The sequence below is a fragment of the Apis cerana genome, linkage group LG15 (genome assembly GCF_029169275.1).
Source record: "Apis cerana isolate GH-2021 linkage group LG15, AcerK_1.0, whole genome shotgun sequence".
Taxonomy (NCBI): domain Eukaryota; kingdom Metazoa; phylum Arthropoda; class Insecta; order Hymenoptera; family Apidae; genus Apis; species Apis cerana.
In genome coordinates, this window is record NC_083866.1 from 4,026,106 (window position 1) to 4,046,423 (window position 20,318).

At 24.2% G+C, this 20,318-nt stretch overlaps 4 protein-coding genes across 5 annotated transcripts; 2 read left to right on the top strand and 2 right to left on the bottom strand.

Moving 5' to 3' along the window:
* Window positions 1-307: 307 nt before the first annotated feature.
* Window positions 308-2,561, bottom strand: LOC107997945 (F-box/LRR-repeat protein 7). Its single transcript, XM_062085656.1, has 2 exons — window positions 2,447-2,561; window positions 308-2,362 (listed from the first exon to the last, which is right to left on the bottom strand). The coding sequence occupies exon 2, from the start codon at window positions 1,913-1,915 to the stop codon at window positions 605-607; it is 1,311 nt and encodes a 436-aa protein (XP_061941640.1). The 5' UTR covers window positions 1,916-2,362; window positions 2,447-2,561; the 3' UTR covers window positions 308-604.
* A 350-nt stretch (window positions 2,562-2,911) lies between these two features.
* LOC107997949 (pre-mRNA-splicing factor Slu7) lies at window positions 2,912-5,253 on the top strand. Its single transcript, XM_017056900.2, has 5 exons — window positions 2,912-3,512; window positions 3,582-3,853; window positions 3,969-4,292; window positions 4,411-4,708; window positions 4,776-5,253. Exons 1-5 carry the CDS (start codon window positions 3,285-3,287, stop codon window positions 4,989-4,991), a joined length of 1,338 nt encoding a protein of 445 aa, XP_016912389.1. The 5' UTR covers window positions 2,912-3,284; the 3' UTR covers window positions 4,992-5,253.
* Window positions 5,254-8,391: 3,138 nt separating this feature from the next.
* On the top strand, window positions 8,392-16,462 carry LOC107997991 (E3 ubiquitin-protein ligase COP1). Of its 2 annotated transcripts, XM_017056968.3 has the most exons (8): window positions 8,392-8,598; window positions 9,003-9,118; window positions 14,045-14,208; window positions 14,347-14,521; window positions 14,596-14,917; window positions 14,981-15,249; window positions 15,334-15,512; window positions 15,578-16,462. In XM_017056968.3, the coding sequence occupies exons 1-8, from the start codon at window positions 8,407-8,409 to the stop codon at window positions 15,802-15,804; spliced, it is 1,644 nt and encodes a 547-aa protein (XP_016912457.2). In that variant the 5' UTR covers window positions 8,392-8,406; the 3' UTR covers window positions 15,805-16,462. The 2 variants fall into 2 exon arrangements, with proteins under 2 accessions (XP_016912457.2, XP_016912456.1); XM_017056967.3 differs by lacking the exons at window positions 8,392-8,598; window positions 14,045-14,208; window positions 14,347-14,521; ... (2 more) ...; window positions 15,334-15,512; window positions 15,578-16,462 and adding an exon at window positions 9,667-13,933 and having other exon boundaries at window positions 8,998-9,118.
* Window positions 16,315-20,207, bottom strand: LOC107994546 (mediator of RNA polymerase II transcription subunit 28). The gene is made up of 4 exons (XM_062085659.1): window positions 20,066-20,207; window positions 19,611-19,965; window positions 19,383-19,549; window positions 16,315-17,418 (listed from the first exon to the last, which is right to left on the bottom strand). The coding sequence occupies exons 1-4, from the start codon at window positions 20,123-20,125 to the stop codon at window positions 17,200-17,202; spliced, it is 801 nt and encodes a 266-aa protein (XP_061941643.1). The 5' UTR covers window positions 20,126-20,207; the 3' UTR covers window positions 16,315-17,199.
* Window positions 20,208-20,318: the final 111 nt, after the last annotated feature.

The window sequence follows — 20,318 nt, forward strand, 5'->3', positions numbered from 1 at the left end:
TAATAATAAAAATAATATTTATTTTTATTATTGCAATGAAATAAATTTATTAAACATATTACTCCAACAAGTGAATACTGCATTGATCAATTAAGAAAATATAAATCGATTTGTATTATCCTTATATTATACTTTGTCTTAAAATGTTATTTCATTTATTTCATTTACATATGAATAAATAATACATATAAATTTATGAAAGTATTAAATATTTTATTTTATTTTTTTAAATTACATCAATATCTCAATATTTATTTAAAATTATTTTTTATGAAAGAATTATAAAATATTAATATATTTTTTGCAATTTGATAGAAGTTAAAAAAAATGTTTATTTATAAAATAAATATACATATTATATTGAACTTTAATATTAATTTTCGTATATTAAGTTATAAAATCAATAAATAATAAGAAATGTTTTCTTGCATATTACAAATCACACAGTATATAAAATATAAACGACGCGTATCATACACATGTATGCATATATATATATAGGTGTTAGCCGTTTTTTTACAAATTGGTATCTAAAATACTAAAATATATAAAAATATTGTTAATAAATAGATTGTAAATAATAGCAAAAAATAGTTTAAAAGACTCAGCTTGAAAAACCAGGATTTGTGTGTTCTATAATGCATCTACGGCAATAATGTTTTACTGCTCTGTATCCAACCCATGTAACTCTAGAACATTCACCAATATTGAGTTGTCTTAATCCTCGTACATAATATGCTAATGCTTCTAATCCAGCATCTGTGACACGTTCACAACCACACAAGGATAATTTTTTCAAATTTGGACAACCAGTAGAAAGGGCTTCAAGAGTTGCATCACCAATATCACATTTTCCTATATCAAGAGCTCTTAAACGTGGGCATCCACGTGCCAAAGCTAACGTAGCACTATCACTAAGTGCTTCACAGCCACGAGCATTTAAATATCTCAATTTATAACAATGCCTAGCAACAACTAATAGACCAGCATCTGATACACGATCACATTTCCCTACTGAAAAATAACGCAAAGATGGGCCAAGACGTGCTGCTAATTCACGTACTCCAAAATCAGTGATTTTTACACAATCCGAAACAGATAATTGGCGCAAACTGCCACAATAAGAGGCAATTGCAATAAGAGTTGCATCAGTTATACGCACACATCGTCGTAAATACAAACAAGCAAGATGTGGCATGCGAGATAATGTCAATACTAAGCCAGAATCTTCCACATCATGACAATCACTAAGATCTAATGATTGTAATTGTAATGTAGTTATTCGACTACATGCTCTTGTTATACTAATACATCCTGTTAAGTCCAATTCTTTTAGATGTATGCAATTATCTAAAATAACTGTCACATTTGTGTCTGTAACACGTCGAGAATGTCGTAGAACTAATGAAGTTAAGCTTAAAAACGGTAATTGGGCAAAAATTCCAGTTAAACCAATAGCACCTTCAATTATTAGACGACGAATATATGTATGACATCCTCGTCTGGTTAAGGCATTTAATGCAATTGTTGCATTTTGCGGATATCTTATTTCTACTTCTTTCCAAAGAGATGGATGCCATGCTATTTCCCAAAGACGTCTGCAAGTTTGAGCAATGGAACATAGATCTCTGGTTCCCAACCAACTAAATATCTTCAATAATAAAGTATCATCCAATTGACATAAATCTGTTACATAAATGCACTTTTGTTGCAATAAAATTTGTTGTCTAATTGGAACTGATATAATAGTTGATGCAGATGATGAACGGCAAGCATTATTATCTAATGTATGATATCCTAAATCAATAGTATCTGATGTTGGTCTATATAGACCAATCTTTTGGGATGAATATGAAGTTTCAGAATTGTCCTTTTCCTCAAAGGATGGAAGCAAAAGTGGACATGATCCATCCATTCCATGCTCTATTCTGTATTCAAAAAGAAAAACATATTTCCAATTGCAATAAAATTCATTAAAAATTATTTGTAACTTCTTATTTTAATTTTAATATTTTTTTAAATTTATATTTTATATATTCTAATAATATTTATATTTTTATAAGATTTAATATTAAAAAAAAATTAGTAAATAAAAAATGAAAATAAATTTTAAGAATTGAAAAAAAACAGTTTTAACATTAAAACTTAAATTTCGCGGGTTTGTTGATAATCAATTAATCATTTTATTAAATAAATAACGCAAAATACGACGAATAAATTTTAATAAGTATTTACTTACTATTATGCAATAAATAGAAAAATCAGTAACAATACGTAACATTACGGAACAATATCGATCTATTTGGCACTGACTCCATTTTGATCATATTCCAATTCTTGAAGCAGCTGGAGATTGTAACTACTTTATATAATAAAAATACAATATATTAATATTTTTAAAAGTATTAATTAATATACATACATTTTAAATTACTTAATTACATACTTAAAATTAAAAATTGTAGCGAAAATATTAAATTTGAAATATACTTAGTTATAAAGCTCCAATACTATCGATAAATTCCGACTTTTTAAATAGAACTTTTTAAGGTGATTTCCATTAGTCAAGTTTATACAATTTTTTTTAATATAAATTTAATTTAAAAATTTTTACGCTTACAATTGATAATAATTTATAAATTTTTATTTATTTTTTTATTTTATTTTTAAATATATATTTTATTATAATTTACAATGAAATAAAATAAAAACAAAATAAAATAAAAATACAAATTCTAATACTAGTTAGTTTAATATTAAAAAATTATATGAATTCTATAATGTTTATTATAAAATACCTATATAAAGTATACAAATTTACATTTACATTACATTACATTAATGAAAATATATGTATAATATAATCATTATTTATATATAAAATTTTGTAAATCTACCTTAAAAATAGATCTTGAATATACATTATTAGATATAGTTAGTATTGCCAAAAAGAATGTAAAATTCGATATGGAAGAAATAGAATAGAAATAACTAGAAAAAAAATTGAGGATTGTCAACTGAACTATGGTTTTTCAATTAATTTGTGCCTCTATTATTCTATAATTTATTATAATCTTCTATTTCTATAATCTACTAAATTATAATCTAATGTTAAATGCGAATGTTTTCCATTAAATTTATAATATATTATATCATATATATTATATATAATATTTTATTAGATTATTTTTAATACTTTACTTAAAACATATTTAAGGAATTGAAAACAAATAATATTATAATATTAAAATTAATTTAACTATTTTATTAATTATTTTATCAAAATGGCTAATACTTTAGCTAATGTACCTGTGTCAAAAATTATAAAAAATAAAAGCAATTTCGAAGATGAACCAAAGAAAAAAAGTAGAGAAGATTGGAGAAAAGCGAAAGAATTGGAAGAAGCAAGAAAAGCTGGTACAGCACCAGCTGCAGTAGATGAAGAAGGCAAAGATATTAATCCACATATACCACAGTATATTAGTGCTACACCATGGTATTTTGGAGCTCAAGTATGTATTGACATTTACAAAATTGATTTTTTTTGTAATAAAATTAATACTCATAAATAATTCTTTAAGGGACCTACTTTAAAGCATCAAAGACCACAACCAGAAAAACAAAAAAAATATAGTGGTATAAATGAATGGTATAAACGTGGTGTAGATTCATCTAAAGTAGCAACTAAATATCGTAAAGGAGCATGTGAAAATTGTGGAGCAATAACTCACAAAAAAAAAGAATGTATGGAACGTCCACGTAAAATAGGTGCAAAATATACAAATACAAATATAGCACCAGATGAGTTTACTCAACCAGAATTATCTACAGATTATGATGGCAAAAGAGACAGGTAATTTTTTTAGGATTAGATAGGTAATTTAATAGATATATTTTATATAATATTTTTTTTTATTTATAAGATTTATTTTATAATAATACTTTAAATATATTTATTTAATATGCAGATGGGCTGGTTACGATCCTTCACAACATAGAGCAATTGTTGAAGAATATCAAAAGATTGAAGAAGCAAAAAGACAAATGCGTGCGGAAAAATTAAATGCAGAAGGAAATGATGAACAAGATTCAGATAAAGATGAGGATAAATATGTTGATGAAGTTGATATGCCTGGAACAAAAGTAGATTCTAAACAACGTATTACTGTTAGAAATTTACGAATTAGAGAAGATACAGCAAAATATTTAAGGAATTTGGATCCAAATTCAGCGTATTATGATCCTAAAACGAGATCTATGCGTGATAATCCTTATGCTGGTACAGATAGAGAGTATGTAAAATTATTTTATAAATTTTTTCACTTTTTAATATGATAAATAATTTAATAAATAATAATACATTAAAAATATTACAAATTATATTTATTTTTAAAAATAACAATTCTATAGGGTAGATTATAAAGGTGAAAACTTCGCTCGTTTTTCGGGAGATACGCAACGACATGCAAATGCACAATTATTTGCATGGGAAGCACATGAAAGAGGCGTTGATGTTCATTTGCTCGCAGAACCTACGAAATTAGAATTGCTTAAACAGGAATATGATAAAAAACGTGACGAATTAAAAGATAAAACTCGAGAAAGCATAATTAGTACATATGGAGGTGAAGAACATCTCAATGCTCCTCCACCTTCTCTTTTATTAGCACAAACAGAACAATATGTTGAATATTCTAGATATGGAAAAGTATGTATGCATATATGTTATATATTATTGAAGATAATTGTAATATAATAATATAATTTATTCATAGATTATTAAAGGACAAGATAGACAAATAATTAGATCAAAATATGAAGAAGACATTTATCCAAATAATCATAATTCTGTTTGGGGATCCTACTGGCATACTGGTAAATGGGGATATAAATGTTGTCATTCATTTATAAAAAATTCGTATTGTATAGGAAATGCAGGTAAAAAAATTGTTGAAATGATAACAGTTGATAGAGACGAATCAATATCATGAAAGTATAAGATATTATTATTCATTACTTATATTATATGATTCAGTACTAAAATTCATTCAGTATCAAAACAAAAATATCAATATCTATTTAAATTATATTTTTTTAATTTTAATTTTATAGCGAATATTTCACACGATCAATAAGTAAGAAAATAAAAAAAATGATATATATGGATATCAACAAGATAATATAAATCAATTCAGTTTGAATACAAAAGTTATTTATATCTTAAGAGAAAATAAAATACAATATTATATTTTATATATATTTTTTATTTAAATTTATTTGAATATTTATATACAATTTAATATATAAATTATATAATAATATATATATTAAATATATAAACTATATATATATCTTATATATATAATATAAGATAGATATATATATATATATAAAATATATAAAAATAATAAAAATTACAGATAAATAAAATAACTTAAATAACAATAACAATAACAAAAATAGTAAGAAATTAAAAGAATTAAAGAAATAATAACAAAAATATAAAATTCAAGAAATAAAATAAATAATGTGATTTAATTAAAAAATAATTGTTTTAGGATTTTTTAAGAATAATATGTTTTCTAGATATTTATTTAAAATTTCTTGGTAATTTTTGATAATTGTTATTTCTATCTTTGAAAACAATTTTTTACAAGAAATTGAAGCAATAATTATCAATAAAAAAATTCTGGTTTAGATATACAATAATAGAAATATTAATTTTATTCTTATTTTTCTAATAATGATGTGATTAATGAACAAAAAGAAGAACATAAATACATAATCAATTCATCATTTATTATTAGTTTTTTTTAATTTTTTTTTTAATTTATAACTGTAAATAATTTCTTATATTTCCAGAAATCATATTCTAAAATTTCTAAAATTTCTTCCATTTTTTCTATATTGTACAGTTAAGTCCGTGGCTTAATAAATCTTGTAATTTTTGAATTATTCTCTTGCAAATATTTGTATGTTTAAAAAATATATTTTTAAAATAAACTTCAAGAAATAGACTCCAAGTACATTAATATATTAAATAATGTATCTCAATTTCCAGCAATTTAGATCTCACGAAGATTCTGGAATAAGTTTTTTTGATTAAGCTCTTGAATTTTTTGCCAGGATTTATTATTCTCTGCATTTCATGGCCAGATTTTTTTAGAAAATTTTTTTTTTTATTATACAATATTTGAAACATAGATTTCTGCGGAATATAAATTCTGAATTCACAGAAAATGTTTTTCATCAGAAAAGAGTAAAGATTTACTTCATCAAACTTATATGATATATATAAATCGTTTATATAAATAATTTTCAAATATTAATTTCTGTCGATTATTTAACAGCAATACCGAATTCAGTTTATCTTCAATTCGTCAGCTTAGTGACGAATTTTTTAATTTTAATTAAAAAAAATTAAGTAAATTTGCATTCAAATTTAGTTATAATAAAATATGTAATTAATAAATTAAATAAAAATAGCGAGATAGAGATGTAGTATGATCTCATGACTGGAATAACAATACTAATACTAATAGTCAATCTTTATTTTTTAGAATTCTTCATTTGAATTACGATTTCATTTCGAATTTGAAAAATGATTTTGAAATGTTGGAAGAATCTTATTAAAAATTGTTTTAAATATAATTTGGCCTATAATTCTTAGTTTATTATAAGTTTAATGAATTAGCATTGGAAATTTTAAAATTAAAACTGAAATGATGATTGTTCAAAATGAAGTTTTGTATATTTCAAGATTAATAAAAAAGATAATGATTAATTTTTCATTAAAAAAAACATTAAAAAATTAAATATTTATAATATTTAAAAATAAATGTACAATAAAAAAATAATATAAATAATAATACAATAAAAATTATAATACAATAAAAATTAATAATACAATAAATTATCGATTGGATATTTTGAACAATTTATATATATATATATATATATATATATATATATATATATATATATATATATATATTTTTAAAGGAAAAATAACAATTAGATGAAATTAATTATATTTTCACCGAAGAAAATTCTAAAGTTTACTAACAATAATAAATAGAAAAAATATATATATGTTAGGAAAAAAAATATGGCTATAAATATTTTAGTAATTAGTTAGTAATTAATGATCAAAGATATCATCAAAAACATCATATAAATTATTTTGATTTTATCTATAAATAACAAATTATTTAGTCATAATTTTATTAGGTACTTAGAATATCAATACATATATATTTCGTGAATAAAATATTGATATATTATTAATATTTACTGATATTAGTATCATGATATTTACAATTAAAAATAATAAAATTTAATAACAAAAGTAAATCATTTATTTAAAATAAACGTTTTAATTATAGAATAATTAAAGATGTATTATAGAATTATTTACTCGAAATGCCAATTTTCAATAGACAACAAATCTAAAAATAATAATCATTAATATTTTTAACTTAAAAGATTTTCTTCTTTCAAATTATATCCATTAAATTACTATTTTCTTAATTCCTATCTAAGATATTAAGTTTGAAAGAAAGTTCTTATGGTTTTTGTTATTTTGATTTTAAATGCTCTATTTTCGATTAAGTTGGTGTTAAATTGCATTAATTTTGTATATAATTTTAAAATAGATTATATTGAAATTTCAATATTTACGGATTAAATATCAATATTTTAATGTTATCATATAAAATATCAATATGAAATATCAATATTTGGATTAAAACATTTGAATACAAAAATTAACAAAAATTCCGATTAAGATTTATTTATTAAATTATAAATTGAAGTTTGCATTAGATAAAGCAAAACGGAAATAGAGAGAAATCATTTTATCTCTGTTATATTATCAATGCACTTTATTCCTGTTTTGCTTTATCTAATGCGAATTTCAATTGTTTATAATTTAATAAATAAGACCCAACCGATATTTTTATATAGCAACTTTTGTGTTTATTTTGACCTTCAGAGTCAACCTTTACTTTCCAAAGGTATGTCACAAATATATTAATATTTTACATATTTAAATATATAATTATACATATAAAATAAGATTAACTATATTCTTATACTAATTATATTATTAATCATAATTAAAAGATTATTATAAAAATTCTTATTATATATTTTATGTTAATTAAATTAATTAAATTAATTTTGTGCAGCAGAAAATGCAGTCTATCTATTTGAAAATATATTTAGAAACAAAAGTTGATTTTTTATTTTCATCGGAAAAATATTTTACCGGAAACGAATTTTTCGGCGGGACAGCTAACGGAAATTGGTGTCGCCACACGAACATGTTACGTGAAGTATTAGAGTTGCGAATCTATAATATAAGTGACCAAGATATCTAGATATCGTATCTTTTGAGGGAAATATATGTATAGTACGTTATGTGAACATACACTTACATGTTCATATATATATATATATATACTATATAGTATACGTATATATATCACACCTAAGTGCTCTCTTGAACAAATTATGGCATTGTCTCTTATCAGGGGTAAGGGTCTGCAATACGGAAATTCGCAGTTACGTTTCTTATCCAACATCTCGGCCATGAAGGTAATTATAATGTATATTTATTTATATATAGCGAATAGTATTCATTGTTGTTTTTTAGATAAATTTTTATATTCTAATTTTACGCAAGAAATTGCCAAAATGGAAAAGTTTGGTTTCCAACATCGTAGAAAAGAAAATGGGAGAAACCCATTTTTTTTCATTGTGATATTTAAGTTATAAAAAATTTTAATGAAAAATCAAATATTATTCTTATCTTTTTACTTTTTTCTAAAAAAAAATTTTTCAAAAAAAAAACGATAAATATGTTTTATGATTATGAATGTTTTATGAAACTATGATTCGATGTAGATTTATATTATCTTATTATTATTATATTATCTTAGATTTTTATATTCGATATTTATTCTGGATTTTTAATTTATAAATATTTTAATTTCTAACAGAAAGGATTGGTGCTTGGTATATATGAAGCAGAAGATGAAAACAACATTTCATTGACTCCTACGGCAATTAACTATGACGAACTAGTTAAAGGAAAACTGCGACAAAATATTTTTTTGTAAGTCTGAAATTATATTAGTAATTTCTAATATATTTTGTATTATAATATTTTATATCATAATTATATCACATATCTATGTAAAATCTGTATTAATATTATTTTTATTAAATATATTTTTTTTATATAATATGTGAAACTAAATGATAGGTGTGTATCCAAGTATAAATATTACACATAGCATTGAAGCGTTTTTCTTCAAATCAAGTACTAATCAATTCAAAATAAACTAAATGTATATAATAAATTACATTGAATTAAAATAAGTAAAAATTGTAATATAAAGTATATAATTTTATATATTATTATTCTTGTATTTTTATCTTACATATTATATGGATTAATATTAATGAATATTTAAATGTTTTATTCATAGTTCCAGCCTGAAACAATTTTCATAATGCTGCCTGAGCTTCACATATAATATTCAGAAATGCTTTTTCTTTATTATTTTAAAAATTTTACATAAAGTATTTTCTGTTAATAAAATTCAATTTGAATGAAATTTGTGTTCTTTGAGCTCACTGGCATTATTTTCATTGTTTCAGGAGAGACTAGACTGAGAGACGATATTGTACGCATGATATGAGGCAAAAATTCGCAGCACAGAAGGAGTTACCAGATACCTATTTTCTTATATAAAAAAATTTTAACAATATATTATTTATAAAGTAATTATTTCTATAGATTAATATTAATCAAGTAAAATCATGTCAGAAGAATTCAAATGGAACTTTGAAAAATATGAAATTTAAAAAAGCAGATTAAAATTACCAGATGTATTTTAAAATAATTAAATGTATTTTAAGAAATATTATTCAATTAAGAAGAAAGATGTCAGCTATCAATGATAGTAATTTGGGAAATGATACCACTGCTGGAAGTAGTGGAGGTATAGGTGAATATAGTGATAGAATGAATAAACAACATCACTCTGCAAATGTTCTTCATAGGATTAGTGGTACATTTGAAGATAAAAGTAATGATTATTTATGTCCTATTTGTTTTGAGGTAATTGATGAAGCTCATATTACACGTTGTGGTCATACATTTTGTTATCGCTGTATAGTAAAATCTTTGGAAGCCAATGGTCGTTGTCCAAAGTGTAGTTACACATTAACTCAACAAGATATTTTTCCAAACTTTTTGTTACATGAACTGATATCAAAATATAAAACTAGAATTAAAGGTTTTGCTGAATTGGGATCATCATATGCAGCTGATGGTAAACATAAATTAGGTAATACAGATTTATCTGTACCACCTCATGATGGATTAAGAGATATTATAGCTGCAGAAAGTGCTAATCTAACATTACCTGATGTAAATGTAATGTTAGAAGTATTAACACAAAGAAAACATCTACTAGAAGCAGAAACATGTGCAGCACAAAATAAATTGTTGCATGAATTTTTAAAACATCTATTACAACAGAAAGAAGAACAAAAAAATCAATTACAAAAGGAGATAGCATTAATTAAGAGAGATATGGATGAGGTTGAGAATATTTTAAGAGACGTTCAAAATAAATGTCCTAAAGTAGAAGATTTGAAGAAATCAAGTGAAAATGATACTGCACATGTATCAGCTATAAGAAAAGAAATGATTGGTCTTATAGACATAATAGATTCAAATATGGTAAAACCAAATGAAAAAGCAAATATTAGCAGTGACACATTTATTAATCCTACAGGAAGTAAGAAGCAAAATGATTATGCAATAGGATCTACATTAGCAACACGTAGAAAGAGGATGCATGCTCATTTTGATGATTTTGTTCAATGTTATTTTGACTCTCGTGCTAAAGAATTACTCCTTGGTCATAAATCTCAGAGTCAGAGTGATTCATGGCAAGGCACTAGTTCAGGTCTTGATGTTTTTAGAGAAAATCTTGTCAAATTTTCGAGATATAAATCTTTACGCCCACTTGCAACTTTAAATTATTCATCGGATATTTTTAATAATTCCACTATTGTTTCAAGTATTGAATTTGATAAAGATAATGAATTCTTTGCAATAGCTGGAGTTACAAAACGTATAAAAGTATTTGACTATAGTGCTGTAATAAGAGATACTGTAGATATACATTATCCTTGTGTTGAAATGGTTTCTAGCTCTAAAATATCATGTGTTTCATGGAATTCCTTTCACAAAGGAATGCTAGCATCATCTGATTATGAAGGAACTGTAACAGTATGGGATGCTGCAACTTGTCAAAGAACTAAAACATTTCAAGAACATGAAAAGAGATGTTGGTCTGTTGACTTCAATGATGTAGATACTAAACTCATAGCATCAGGATCAGATGATGCTAGAGTTAAATTGTGGTCTTTAAACAATGATCATTCTGTAGCTTCATTAGAAGCAAAAGCTAATGTATGTTGTGTAAAATTTAATCCACGTAGTTCATGTCACTTGGCATTTGGATCTGCAGATCACTGTGTCCATTATTATGATTTACGTAATATGAAAGAAGCACTTTGCATTTTTAAAGGTCATCGTAAAGCTGTTTCATATGTTAAATTTATAAATAAGGAAGAAATAGTATCTGCAAGTACCGATTCGCAATTAAAAATGTGGAATATTAATAATCCACACTGTTTGCGATCATTTGTTGGACATGTTAATGAAAAGAATTTTATAGGTCTTACTACTGATGGTGATTATGTAGCATGTGGATCAGAAAATAATGCACTTTATGTATATTATAAAGGACTTTCGAAACAGTTATTCTCGTATAAATTTGATGCCGTTCGAAGTATATTAGAAATACAAGAACGAAGAGAAGAAGATCTGAATGAATTTGTATCTGCAGTTTGTTGGAAACAAATGTCCAATGTTGTAGTAGCAGCAAATTCTCAAGGAACTATTAAGATATTAGAATTAGTTTAAAGTTAATTATAAATTCTATAATCCTTAGCAAATATTGATATACATATATATTTTGAAATTTATTCAATTAAGTGCTTAGGCACAAATAACAACGAGAAGTGAAAATTTATTCTAAATGTTACAGTAATTTGTTGTAAGCAAAATTGAAAAAGAAAAAAATTTAGAATATATTAAAATCTAAATTATCATATTAGAGACTGATTTACTTGAAAAAGTAATATTCTGCATACCAAACAGCTCAAACACTTTATTATGTTTTTATTAAATATTTCAATACTGTTATTTATATCATTCTGATTTAATTGTTTTTCAATTTAGATATATTTTTAATAATAGACTGAATTTTAATAATAAATAATTCTGAAAGTATATTAATATGTATGCATAAAATATTTTTTAATTTAAAACATGGCCTTTTATAAAATTATATTAATTTAGCTATGTTTGAAATTAATGTATTTCTATAATTATTCTAGCACAATTCAGATATAATAAATCATTATTAACATAATTAATAATTAGCATTTATTAGCACAAAACTTTATTATTATTACTTATTATTATATTATTATATTAATTATCTGTATTTTTGTATTTTTTATTCTTAATATGATATTAATTAATTTTGTAATTAATTTTACATGATAATAGTATTTGTTCATAATTAAGTCAAATAAGTTATTTAATAATACATAGATTTTTTAGTTCTATAAATATAAGATTTGTGAGTGTTGAAAGAAATATAAAATTTTATAATAATTCCAAACAGCTTGTAATGTAAAAAATATTTTTGTGACATATAACAATATATAAAAAAGTAAAATATTTTAAGTAATTAATTCATAATAATTGTGTGACATAACTTTAATTACATGTGATCCTTATAATAAATCTTGCCAAAATAGCCTAATAGTTTAAATTTGAAAATGTATAAGTTGATATAAATAATATTGATACTATCAGTTCAATTCAATTTGTGCCAAAAACATTACAGAAATAGTAAATGTGCTTAAATTGCATTAAGTTCCTATTATCAGAGTTATAATCACTATTTTATATATTAGCATCAGAGCTAAGGAAAGATAGAATTTATAATAAAAAAATAATAAATTATAATAAAAATGTTTTTTTTACTTTCAGAATTATACTATTATAATTAAATAATTATATATATTAATTATAATTAATGATAATTGCTTTGAAGAATATTAATAATTATAGATATAATGATTTTACTTTATTGAAAAAATAAAATTATTTTTGAAAATATTATTTCACTTAGCTCTGAATTCTAAGCAAATCTATAGCTCATTTTTAAATATCAATATATCAATTTTTATAATAATTTCTTTACAATTTACATAATAATATTTAAGCAAATAACAACAAATATAAAACCCCATGACAAATTTACATACTTAACTTTGTGTGTATATATATAGTGTATATATATATATATATATATATATATATATATATATATATATATTGACAAGAAAGCAAATTTTTTTTAATAAGAACATAATGTTACATTTTATTGCATATATTCAGATAATTCTTTATTATAAATTCTTATCAAATAATATCAAAATATATTAAATAATTATCGCGTTTACTGTTAATGTTATTACATGAGTGCAAATCAATTATCTCCTTATAAATCAGAGAATATAATTGTGAATTAATATGTAGTTCTTGTGAAAATTGTGAAAAATAATTGTAATTTTAATCTAATTATTAGTTAATACAATTATTAATAATATTAATTAGAGTAATTTTAAAGGAATATATTCTAGGATATATGTAAAGAATAGTATATTTTTAGATTGTATTTTAAAATTGCAGATGCTATAGCATGTGCTGATACATGTCCAAGATGCCTAGAATTATTGTAAGAAATAAATTTATGAATTTGTCTCAATATGTCCTTCAAAAACTTTTTCTGATTTTATGTACATATCCCTTTTATCAATTTATATTTGTTCTATCGGATAATTAATTTTAAATAATATTTCAATACTTGTACTACTACAGAGCAGGTCCAAAAATTCCCAAAGGTCATGCTAGAGTATTTTGGGGTTTGGATGAAAAAGATTATGCAGGAATTGCAGTTGTTGGCCTCGGAAAAAAAAATCTTGGCATAAATCAACTTGAAGAAATACATGAAGGAAAAGAGAATATACGTATAGCGGCGGCAGGTACATATTTTATAAACAGATAAATATAAAAATAAAACCAAATATATCTATTAGATTATAAACTAATAAATTATAACTAATACATTATATTCTCTTTATATTATATTTTAACTAATTAATATAATAATATTGCACTAGCTGGTTGCCGTGCATTAGATGCAGTTGAAATAAAAGATATACAGTTAGAGGCTTTAGGAGATGCAGAAGCTGCAGCAGAAGGAGCTGCATTATCAATGTGGTTTTATCAAGGATTGAAAAATAAAGAGAAACAGAAAATACTTCCAAAAGTTTCATTATATGGTCAGGAAGGAGAGTGAGTTTATATACTTTCACATATTCTTTTATATATTATTTATTTCTTAGCTTAATAAAAATTATTTTTTCAAGGGAACAGTGGCGAATTGGAAGCATTAAGGCTCAAGCTCAAAATTGGGCACGACATTTGGCAGATACTCCAGCCAATTTAATGACACCTACAATATTTTCTACAGAAGTGCATACAGTTCTTACTAAATTAGGAATTACTGTACAAATTCATAATGAAGAATGGGCAGAACAGAAAAAAATGGGTTCTTTTCTTAGTGTATCTCACGGTAGTTGTGAACCACCAAAATTTATTGAAATTCACTATAAAAATGCTGATAATTCTCAACCAATTGTTTTTATTGGAAAAGGTGTCACCTTCGATGCTGGCGGTATTAGTCTCAAGGTAAAATAAATTTAAATATTTAATATAAATTATATATAATTTAATATAAATACATAATTTTAGCCTTCAGCTGACATGGATGAAATGCGTGCAGATATGAGTGGTGCTGCATGTGTAGTAGCTGCTATTCGAGCTGCTGCAGAACTTAAACTAAAATTAAATATTATTGGTTTGATACCTTTAACTGAAAATTTACCATCTGGAACTGCAACTAAGCCAGGAGATGTTGTAATTGCAATGAATGGAAAGAGTATTATTGTAGATAACACAGATGCAGAAGGTAGACTTATTCTTGCAGATGCCCTTTGTTATGCTCAAGAATTTAATCCAAGGTAATGGATATATAAATTAGAGAATATATAATAATGAATACGATAATATTTATTAAATATTCATTAAATATCTTTTGTATATAGTTTTATCTTGGACATTGCAACACTAACGGGTGCTATGAGAATTGCCTTAGGTGGAGCAGCAACTGGAGTTTTCACAAATAATAGTACATTGTTTGAAAAATTAAAAAATGCGGGCACTCTTTCTGGTGATAGAGTATGGAGATTTCCACTTTGGCAACATTTTACGGATGAAATGACAAGTATGAGAGAAAATATTATTTTTAATATTGAATTAATATTTTAAATAATATGATATTATTTGCAGAAAAAGTTAAATCAGCTGATGTGAGAAATGTTGCAAAAATTAAAGGTGGAGGTTCATGCACTGCAGCTGCATTTTTACGCGAATTCGTATCGAATAATACTCCATGGTTACATTTAGATATTGCAGGAGTAATGGGTCCTGGACCTGATAAGTTACCATATATACCAGCGGGAATGACAGGTCGTCCGACTCGTACGCTGATCCAGTTTTTACAGGCATTGTGTTAAAATTGACAACTATTTTAAGTTGTATGGTGCAAGTTTATCTATTTTTATATATACGTATACATATGTGTATATACACATGTATATATATGTATATATAATTTCATTTTCTATATATATATATATATGTTTACCTCCCGTCTTATATTCAGACATTTATACAAATTGACTAGAATTAATACAACGAATAGAAAGTAAATCGAAATATATAAGAAAATTGATTAATATGCAATCATTATATTTGTGTACAGAATTATATCTTTGCAGTACAGCAATACTTAGTACAAATATGATGAACTTTTTGTACAGCTTACTTTATTCACATTATATAAAGTATTATATTTAGTGAAGCAATTGGATAGTAACAATCAATAATTATAAAAGAATAGAGAGATTCAATATTATCAAAAAAGTTTAAATGTATAATATCGTATAATAGAATAGAATATAATATACTTAATTTGTACAAAGTATAGCTTAATATAATAAAAATATATATTTATGGGAGGTATATTGATTTTAGACAATTTATACTTTATTTGCATTTAAAATACATTTAATAATTTAATCAATATCGTGTAAAATATTACACACAACTTGTAAAAGTGTTAATAATTCGAACTTAATATAATAAAATACAATATGACATATTGTAAAAAAAGTCGTACTTCTAATTTTATATACATGAATTAATTTGCTTAGTACTGCGATTTTTTATGTACAGTTTCTGCTGCTTATCCCCTTGAACATTTTAAATTGATATATCAATTATTTTGTTTTATGAATATATTATATATTCTTTATATAGTTTTCAAAATTATTTATAATATAAAAAGCAAATGATATAAAATACCAAAGTAAAAAATCAAGAAAAGTAACATAGAATATTTTTCTACGAGAAAAATAATAATATATATTCATTATTTATATTAATATATGATTTAATAAAAATGATATTTATTATTTTTAATTAAAATCCCAATTTCTAAAAAAGATTAATTAATATTTATCATAAATATTTTAATATACATATTAATATAAGTGTACAAAATCATGCACTTAATATTAAATTAATGAAGCACTTCATCTTTTTACTAAAGAAAGTAAAACTTATATATTCATAAGAATATTCTGCGATCACAATAATTTTAGATGTAGGAACAATATTTTACAATAATAAATTAATTTGTATAATATTCATGTACAAGATGGTGGAGGCTGCTGCTGTGGAGAGGGAAGGGGCGCTGCCGCAGCAGCTGCGACTGCGGCAGCAGCAGCATACGACGACGGGTCCGAAGTATCGAGAAGTGGTGGTGGCGGAGGTAAACTTCCTCCTCCGCCTCGTCCTCTTCCTCGGCCTTTTCCTCGACCCCGACCCCGGCCCCTCCCCCTTCCGCGTCAACTCCGCCTTTCGGGCATTCCTATATTGCTCGTTGTCTTTTCTAGGAAAGCGAGCGGACCCTGAAGTGTACTACTTCCTACACCTGCAACAGGGAATCCTGCTCGAGTACCTGTCACTCCTACTGCTCCTTGTGTCATAAACATTCCTTGTTGTCCTACTGCAACTCCAACTCCTTGAAGACCTGATGTAGGAGGTGCTCCAGATCCTTGCTGCACCTGCAATTTTATATATATTTTTTCATAATAACCTTATTATTGTTAATGCAATTCTTTTTTTTTTTTTTTTTTAATAAACTTTTATTATAAAGAATGATGCTGAATGAAAATTAAGCAATTAAAAAAGTTAAAAATAGCAGTGATATTACTAAGATAAAAATTTTAGAAATGCTGTGTATACACATGCAAGATATTTAAGTAAATAGATTTATAAGAAAAATAAAGAGTTTAATTTTTACAAACCAATAGGATATATTAGGAACAGTAATTAGATAGGCAAGGGAAATGAAAGAAAGTACATTTTTTGCCATGAATAAAGATTTATTCTGCAAACATCATTTGCATGTAAAAATATAAATAAAATGGCATCATTTTTTTGCAATGATTCATTTTTATGAATGCTGCAATATTTTAAATTAATGTAACTTTAAATATTATATAAAAAAAATACATATCAACATTTTTAATTGTTAGAAATAATAAGAAAAATAATAAAATTAATTTCTTAATATATATATTAATATATATATGTGTATATATATATATATATATATATATATATATGCACATATTTTTTTAATTATTTTTTTTTTGATAGCTCTTAACATTGATGCATACATGCATACATGTTTACATGCAAAAGATATTCATTGTATTGTAAACAAGAAAATTTATGAATATTAAAAGAATATGCAAAGTTTATAATAATTTTTAATATATGAAATATAAATAAATGTTCTATGTTATATAAAAAAAATGAAAAAGTGTTAAAATATATAAATGAATATGTACACATATTTATGAATACATATTATAATTTTGAAAAATTATAATGTGACATAATTGAAATAATACTACCTGCTCCTAATATATTTATAGGTAGTAGGGATTATTAGGTTTACTATTAATGTTAAGCAAATGTGATATGCTTATTTTTTTTTTATTATTACTGTTATCAGATTTATTATATCAGTTTTTGGCTAAATATTTGTACATTTTAATAGCAATTATTTTGGCACCATTTTACATATTTTGTAAGTATGTATATTTAATACTTTCCTTTTCCATAAATGAAATTAAATTTATTTTTATAATTTTATATCGCAGCTACTAATAAAAGCACTTCAAATTTTTAGTTCTTACAGATTACATTTCTGTTAATAAGAATTATAAGGCACTGTTATATGCAATACTGGTATACATTGCTTTTGTGCAATAGGACTGAATGGTTTTATATCTTAAGAAATTACTTAAAAAAAAAAAAAGAGCAAAAATAGTTTTAAAAATTTTGATAAGTATTTCAATCATTACATAACAGTTTAATCTATTTATATTTTATACATTCACACTCACATGCATACACACAGAAACATTCAATCATACAACATCAATATTCATTCAATGTTTTAAATTGTAACAAATAATATAAAAATCTAATAATAATAAATATATCATTTTGAAATAAGAATATTACAGTGAGTATAAATAAGCTTGTGATATATGCATAACTGCAATACTTTTTATAATCAAGTTCAGTAATTTATATTGATAATGTTTCAATTTACAACTAAAATAAGTCCGAGAGAGAGAGAGAGAGAGAGAGAGAGAGAGAGAGAGAGAGAGAGAGATAGATAGATAGATAGATAGATAGATAGATAGATAGATAGATAGATAGATAGATAGATAGATAGATAGATAGAGAGAGAGAGAGAGAGAGAGAGAGACAGAGAGAGACAGAGAGAGACAGAGATTTTAAAGAATGATGATTCAAGATTTAACTTCTAACTATAACTGCTACAGCAAAAGTAATTTTTTATAAATGTACAATTTTCGCTGTCGTCCATATTTTTTTTAAAATATTAAATTATATATATTATTTCAAAAAAATGTTTTCAATACTAATTTTAAACAGCTGCCTGAATAGAAGAGTTTCAGCTTTGCTCGTAACGGTATTACTTAAATACCTGTTGCTGATGAAGTTGTTGTTGCATTTGATGTTGCTGAAGATGTTGCAATTGTTGTTGTTGTTGAAGCTGTTGATGTTGTAATATTTGTTGTTGTTGCATTGTTGTATTTCCACCTCCATTGGCACTTTGTTGGTTTTGTCCACTTTGAGTACCATTCGGTAAACCTAAATATATTAAAATTATTTATTGTGCTATCAAAATAGATACTTTTTTTACAATTCTTACCATTAGGTGCTGGACCTTGAGCTGGAGACTTTGCCCAACCTTGTAAATCTGCTAATAAATTCTGCCACACTGTAATTTTATCATAATGTCTTTTTATGAGATCCTCTTTACGTGCTAATTCTACTCGAAGATCATTGATATCTTCTTTTACTACTAATTCTGGTTTTAATGCAGATAATAAAAATCTTTTTTGCAAAAAAAAAGCTTCCATTTGTCTTGCCAGATCTATAAATCTCAATGTAACTTGTTCAACTTCACTACGTGCTTCTTCTTTATCCACAGTCAAACCACCAGACACTCCAATTCCATTGTTTCCTAACCCTTCGTCTTTCGTTATTAATATACTCAAACATTGCTGTAAATTGCATTTTATGTAAAAAAAAAAAATAAATTTCATCAAAACATGGTTTTAAAAAATCAATATGATAAAAATTAAAATATTTTTAATATTATACCTGAAATGCTTCTTCAAATTCATCGATAAGATTACCGTTACCATTAGTGGGTGTCGCCATTATACTCGTGATACTTATACATGTATATAATTTATTGACAATTATAGTCAATTTTTTTTAGAGTTTGTCTCTTTCAATTATATAAATATTTGAAATAAAATTAAAAAGTTCACAATTAATATATACACATATATCATATGAATAGAATGATAATAAAAATTCATAATTAAATAAAATATACACAATTATTAAT